The following is a 7,547-nucleotide window of genomic DNA, read 5'->3' as shown; positions in this document are numbered from 1 at the left end:
TTTAAGACGCCAGAATATTTATTTATAGTGAATGTAGAAAGACGTGTGATATGGGGGAGACTATAGAAATAATTTAATCAAGTGATGTGCTTTTGACTGTTTCAATGTATTTTGTAAGTTCAGTTCACTCAGATACAAATGCCTCTCTATGTTTCGTTGTCTAAGGAGTACTTGTAAATAACCAAAGCTATCATATGGACATAGAAGTGTGAGACAGCGTTGGATGGTTTATCATATATGCAATTTTTACGATGTACATAATGACAGACTAACTCAAAGCCCGTTAGACACGGAACTGCTCCGGCACGTAGCAGAAATGACCTGTTGTGGCCAGAGGGCTAAGAAGTTTTGACAAAATGTACCGTTTGACCACAATGTTGAGAAGTCGGTTGGTGTTATGGGTTACAAAAGCAAAAGGAGGGATGGCAGTTGCCAAGATCGCACTCTTGAAGGCACCAGTGGTCCAGCGCATCCAAGCCAGCCCAGGCATTGAGAGCATGACAATCAGCCTGTAACGTTACACCCGCCGACACGTTGGAAGGCTGTTTACTGCTGCTGCTTGTTAAGGACACATTGATGGTTGGGGAAGTGGACAGGGACCCACAGGCACAGTACTCTTGAGGACAGACACCCTTATTGCAGTTTGTTTTACACCATTCATCTAAGGAGGGCTCGCCACTCCACCCGTTTATAGCGTAGCATGTCACCTCAGTGGGATTCGTACTTGAGTGTGGCACGTCACAGATACAAATCTGTGGATCACATTCATAACGGGAGCAGATTTCAGAACACCACCGGTCCAGCTGCGGCTGACCAGCCCACTGACCGACTGCGTGACATTGCCGTAAATGCACTGTAGTAGTGGAAATAACGGAATCGGGTGTTGTATACTCCGGTGTGGTGCTTGTTGTCGATTCTGAAGCCATATCTGTGCTGACACATTGACAGTACTCTTGGGGGCATTGTCCGGCAAGACAGTTTTCATTGCACCAGAGATCTAAGTGTTCTACGCCCTGCCAACCGTTGACGGCATGGCAGCTAACATGGTAAGAGGTTCTAACGGGTGTAACAGGCAGGGTAGTAAGCATGTCATTAACTGTGGTCTTTAGCGTTGAAAGCGGTGACATGGGAGGAGGACTTTCAGATGACGAAGAATTAGAACAAGAACAAAAGGATAACGGACAGCTTCCTACAGAACACTGGTTTAAACAATAGTCGTCTAGCAGTGGCACACCCGCCCATTCGTTTATAGCATGACATGTGATGGTGCCTGTCATCTGCTGCGGATGTAGGGACAAAGAAAACGGCTGAGTGGGTTCTGGTGAGGTTTGAAAAGGTGTTATGGAGCTTTTGATCTGCTGTTGAGAAGGGTTGTATAAGAACGGATCAGTAGTGTGATCGTCAGATGCTGTGATAGCGATATCCGAGCAGCCATAAAACTCTTCTTGTTCTTGTCCACACCCAACGCAGCTGCCACTTGCATCGAAACCATAGTTGTTACCTGAAAAATGCATGGCAATGAAATAACTATGAGCTTACTGAACAAGACTGCCTTCGATGTTTTTCTATGACCTATATATCCTAGCCATCTTGGCCTTTCATACGAGTGTAGCATGAATTTCAAGATTTTTTTTTTTTTTGCAAACGCGTCAAACTACTCTAAATACCAGAAATGATCGACTTAGAAAAATATTCTTTCCAATTCGTCTATCCCCATTTTCATTGACTTTTTCTCACACTAGATAGAGAAGATTCGTCAATAAAGGGATGAATGAGATGCTGACAAAGAATGACTTACTAAGATGTACAGAACACAAAGTAACGTCACTGAAATAAAATAGTGATGCATTACTGTGATTCCGATGTGTTATGCAGAGACATAAAAGTATTACTGCATTATTATACTGACAGTAACGTAGTGATAAAATATTAAGATCTTTCACTGTGACCCAAACTGTACGAGAAAAGCCCAAGGCAATTCTGAGGATACAGAACAGGAAGAAGAAACCAAGTACCAGTATGCCATTTCCATTGAAGCACACACTGAGTACAGGTAACCCCAGCTGGTAAATTTAGCTTCATATTTATAAATCCGGTATCGGTCCCTGCAACAGACAGAAACTGTTTCCAACACTTAGTATCACGAGAGACAATTTTAACACTTCCAACGGAAGCGCCAACGTAACCTATAGTGACCATATGGAATCGATTAGCTGTACACGTATATACTAGACATATACTAACACAGTGGTTCTTAACCTTTTTTGAGGTACCGAACCCACAAGTTTCATATGCACATTCACCGAACCCTTCTTTAGTGTCATCACGAATTGCGTGTGTGTCTTGACCTCCGTGGCGGAGGCTCCGCCTAACCCCTGAGACCGACTTACCGAACCCCTAGGGTTCGATCGAACCCAGGTTAAGAACCACTGTACTGACATCAGCCATCACACACACACACACGGCATATATATATATAGCCTTTTAAGCCTATAGTGTTCCCTTTTCCGCTTTACAGAAAAATAACAATAATATTGTTCAAAACGCTATTATCTGTTTCCAAAAGCAAGCTAGATGTGAAGTAAAAACGAGATGTTTACTGTTGGATATATCTGTTTACACGAATACCCGACGACGGTAATTCACAGTGATGACAGTCACGCTGAGACCATAAAGCATTCTTACCGATGTTGTAGCTAGTTCCTGAGTCATTAGTAAAGTGAAGCAAGTGCTGGTCCAAACAATCCTGTGTTACTGGCGTGCTCGGGTCATTGTGAGGGCAAAGGCGAAACTCAAACCACCCATTATGATTCGCTGTAATTTCAACAGTCACGTCAATGACCTGAAAAAGAAAAAAACAACAGCAACAACAACAACAAACAAAACAACAGTCCTCTTACTTCAGCTCAATTACAGCAAGAGCAACATCTACAGATAACATGGGGAATTCACGTATATTGACAATAATGTTTGTAGACTAGAATTGGCTGTATAACTCACATTGATGGTCAAATTATATTGTTGATAAACAGCAAATAAAATTTTGAGGAACCAAAACATTAAAGTTTGTTTTGGCATATTTCGTTCCCATATCTTACTTGGCTCTCTGTATAGGTTCGTGTGATGATCCCATTGCCAAACAACCCACCCGCTTCGTTGTTCCTCGGGGTCTTTTGTGTCCATGGATCACCACACACCCCACATTTGCCTCCGTTTACGTACCACTGCATCTGGAGAAAACAGCAATCATCATGCATGGCTGCAGACAATAATATATATAACTTTAAAATTCAGCTCTGAAACTGAACCTACAATAAGAATTCTCTTCAATATATTAAAAAAAAATTATGGGAGATACCCCTTATGATGATGGTGTTGATACTATCATGTGCATTATGAACTAGGAAAAAAAGTAAAGCTCAGTTTCATTCACCACCTACACAATTTTACAACTTCTGAGGTAAGATCATCGACAACTCATAGTATATATTATTTATTTTACCCTGACACGAATGTGGTCAATATAAAACTCACATAAAACCCTCCACAATTGAGGGTGTTGTCGTTATAATTTATCGGAGTGGCGAACCCATAACGCCACATACTGCTACGTGAAGGTGGCTCCATTAGACGACCATTACCCCTGACAGGATTTGGTGCAGCAAGCAGCAGCATCACCATTGTAAGAAGAGGAACCATTTTATTCTTTCAGCGGTGCCGTCTATTATCTAAGGGACTGAGAAGAATATTTAATCATAATAAAAGTGCAAAATGTGTGAAACATCCTTTTAAGGATTCATTTTTGTCTCCGAATTTTGTTATAAAAACTCTTTATTTACTTTTTTTTAAGTCTGTAAACGCAAACTTTGTATCAGAAGGAGAGAAAAATGAAAACTGATATCAGAATTTCGAGACAAGTTCAAGCTTTGTTTTGATAATGCTAGATAAGAATTAAATAGTAATGAAGATGCCATTCATTAATAGCCTCTCGATACAGAATCTACAAACGTCGCAAGAAGCAGCAAGCACCCTGTGTACACCAGATATCTTGGCGCCACTGAAGTGTATGCTGTTTCATTGAAATTTTTAAACTTATCCTTCTCTCAAAAGTAAACAGAAGTAAATTATGTTTACTTTTATCCGTACACATATTTTGTGTTCAGCGAAAGACTAAACATTGTTAAATACCCTTATTTTCTCCTCGGACGATGTTAGTCACATTCACTATAAGTATCGCCTGATGTCTACAGCAGGACTAAACCCTTGTGCAAGTGCTCCGCGGTTTTGTCTGCTGATAATGTGATGAGAACCATGACAGCTGGGAAATGCTACTGCTCTTTGGCTTCGTGAGTCTCGCCATGAACCATGTAGTGGGTGTGCGCCAGATATCGGGAGAGAGTACCAGCTATAGCTACTGCGGCCATAATCACGAGTCGGGTAGAAAACACTACCACCACACAGGAGGACCACGAAGTGCCATGTATACTTAACACCCAAATACCGCCATCAGAATACGTAAGTTAGAACCCACCATGTACCCTCTCCACCATCAGAGCACTTGTTTACAGTTATATATGTACTGCATTTTTACAGCTGCTGGTATACCACAATAACTTTTATAAGCAGTTTTTACTATAAAAAGATTACTTTACATCAAATTTCTGACTTGTACCTTCATGCAGTCAGAAAGATGGCATATAACATCACAGACCAAACACAGCCTCCCCATCCTAGCTTTCAGCCGTTGCACATCAGCACATGGCAGATGTTACGAAGTGCCACGTGCGCGAAAAACTGCCTACTAGAGGTCCTTCGTGCCAGCAGCCATCACCATCCTAAATAAAAGACACAATTACTCTTAGGGATGCCATATTACCTGGCATCATCCTTAGAAGGTTCATGTGTATGTGTGAGAAGGTGTGTAGGTGTGCGCGTGTGTGTTGAATGTCTTGTATGGGTGTGTATGTCTGTCTGTCTGTCTTGGACTTCCTCGGACAGACAATAAAGTTTGAGTTGATTTGATTTACTTGCAGACCTACAAATCTACATGATAAGGCGTGCAATTTATAAATAAGACTTTATCTTAAAGATTACAAAGATCTGACACTAGAAGATTAGGCCCGTACTGCACACAGATCATCCGAAATTTATACTGTAACTTATTAAATATATTTCGGCTTATGATGTTGTGTATAGTATTTAATGAAACAATGCCACAAAAAGACACTTACCCCCAATTTATGGAAGCGGATGGTCCCAACCAGCATAGGGATATTCATCCCAGAAATAATTACACTGGAAAAAAATCACGTTATTTTTTTAATTGTTTTAAATCAGAATTAAGCCTCGGAACACGTACAGGCAAAGGCAAGAAATTCAGCTGACGAAATCAAGCTTGGCAACAAAGTTATATGCTTAAATATGTGGATCCAGAAATATCTATATATTATCGCAGACTTCTATCTTAAATCATGAGTTCCCTCTTGATGAAATTTATGCATAACATGTACTTATATAGTAAACTTACTTGCATATGAGTTGTAGTAGGACAGTGTACCACAGATTCAGTAACAAACGGTCCCATGGCAATTTATGCCTGTCCCATCCCGTCCCATCCCACGGGACATATGGACAACACTGAAAACCATTTGTTCTATAATTCCTGCTACTTCACATACATGATTCAGAGGAAAGATTTAAATCCTTGATGAATGAAATAACAGTAAATTTATTTTGCAATATCAAGTATCGCATGGGAAATACAATGTCCCGTCCCATCCCATCCCAATGGGACATTGCTATGGACAACACTGCAATTTAAAGCTGTTTAATCATGAACATGTATTAATACAAGTTCGTGGATTAATGTAACCCTGGAGACCCTTTCTGTTGGATTACCAAATACGTTTGCAAATGGCATTGTCTTTTCACAGCAAAGTAAAGAGTATGAAAAGGAATTAGCACATGCAAAAACATGGGGCAGTCAATAACATAAATCTGTAATCAGTTTTTTTTTTTTTTGACTGCCAGTCAAGCTATAGTTTATAAAGGTCTTCATTCCCTTTTATTCCAATATGGGAGGAAACCCAGAGGAACCTATTGTCTCATATTTCTTTGTTAATCTTATTTATTAGACAGTATCTCATATACCAGACCTGGGCAAACGCCGGCCCGCCTCCTGTCTCTGACCGGCCCGCCCGCTGGCCGCCCACCAGTAAATATACTATATATACAGTATTGGGTAAAACTGAGTTAACTATATTAGTCCGGCCCTCTAGAACCATTCCAGTTTCTCATCCGGCCCCTTGGGAAAATTAATTGCCCACCCCTGTCATATACTATGCCTATTCTGCTATCGTTGTTTTGTGTGTGTGTCTGAAGTGATGATAGTGAGTCTGAAACTACAAGATATTGTTGTCATGTCCTTCATTTTAGGTTGTACTGATGAGATCTGTATGGCAGTCAATTCACCTGTGAAGACTGAAGTATGCATCAGAAGAGTAAATAGTCCAGTTGCTTAATGAGATCCATCAGTTTATATCTGCATATAGTCTTAGGTGTTGGTTGATTTGAACCTTGTTTCTAAAGTGATTTGGTTCTGGTATTCTTTGCTGCATTTAGTAAGGTTAAAGTCTGTCTGTGGTTGTGGAAGTGTTTGCATGTTAATGTGGGGCTAAAGTGCTGTAATGCTTGCTTCTGCTCCTTTGTTGGATACTGGGTAGTAGCATGGAGTGACTTAGTATGTGCCTGAAGGGTTGAAAGTGAATCTGTTGGACTGGGTGAACTGGTGAGAGACCCTGCATCTTGTAGTACTTGGTTGTCCTCTCCTTGATTATCAGTTCTGTACGTTTGTCCTGTCTCTGTCAGGTTTGGTGTGTACAAAGGTACCCCAACACTACTTTTAGCGCCCTGCCTACACTTATCATGCTTAGCTACATGTTTTTGGTTTCAGTTTAGATGGCCTAGAAGTGGAGCTGCAGGTAGTAGTTTAAACACATGAGCTTGGCAAAGGTTAAGAAGCGATTCTGCAGTGGTGCACATCGTTTTTAGTAACTATTCACTTTAAATTTATTCCTTTTGTGGCAGATTTAGTGATTTTGTCTACATATGAAACCCAGTTTTTAACCATTGTTTAGACCATTTTACTACTTCAAGTAGGTCTTCTTGGATCTTATCTATTCCCATGATTTTAGGGTTGTTTTATGCATCTTTACTTTTCCTACAATCGATGTCATCTGCAAATTTTTACTTTAACGTTTTGCACATTTAAGTCTGCAATCATTAAACAATAAGAGACACACTTTTTTTGTGAGAAGTTTGGCCTTTTTACTTATATTTTGCTATCTGATAAAGATTTAATTAACTGAACTATTTTAGCTGGAGTAACTTGTGATGCCTACACGTTGCTGGCTGACAAATGATTGTGGTTGATTTGTGGGTCTGACTGAGATTCGCTTCCACTTTAGCCACCAACCAATATGGACTGTATATGTGCCCAAATATTTGACAAAATCACTTTATTCTAGCAGGTAGTCAATATTGAGTGG

General features: G+C 40.3%; 1 protein-coding gene across 1 annotated transcript; it reads right to left on the bottom strand.

Annotated features, from left to right (window-relative positions):
- Positions 1-4,296, bottom strand: LOC112557880. Its single transcript, XM_025227977.1, has 6 exons — positions 4,189-4,296; positions 3,535-3,736; positions 3,099-3,230; positions 2,686-2,842; positions 2,016-2,105; positions 1-1,501 (listed from the first exon to the last, which is right to left on the bottom strand). Exons 2-6 carry the CDS (start codon positions 3,697-3,699, stop codon positions 396-398), a joined length of 1,650 nt encoding a protein of 549 aa, XP_025083762.1. The 5' UTR covers positions 3,700-3,736; positions 4,189-4,296; the 3' UTR covers positions 1-395.
- Positions 4,297-7,547: the final 3,251 nt, after the last annotated feature.

The sequence above is a fragment of the Pomacea canaliculata genome, linkage group LG2 (assembly GCF_003073045.1).
Source record: "Pomacea canaliculata isolate SZHN2017 linkage group LG2, ASM307304v1, whole genome shotgun sequence".
In the NCBI taxonomy this organism is placed as follows: domain Eukaryota; kingdom Metazoa; phylum Mollusca; class Gastropoda; order Architaenioglossa; family Ampullariidae; genus Pomacea; species Pomacea canaliculata.
This window is presented reverse-complemented; position numbering and strand designations above follow the sequence as displayed.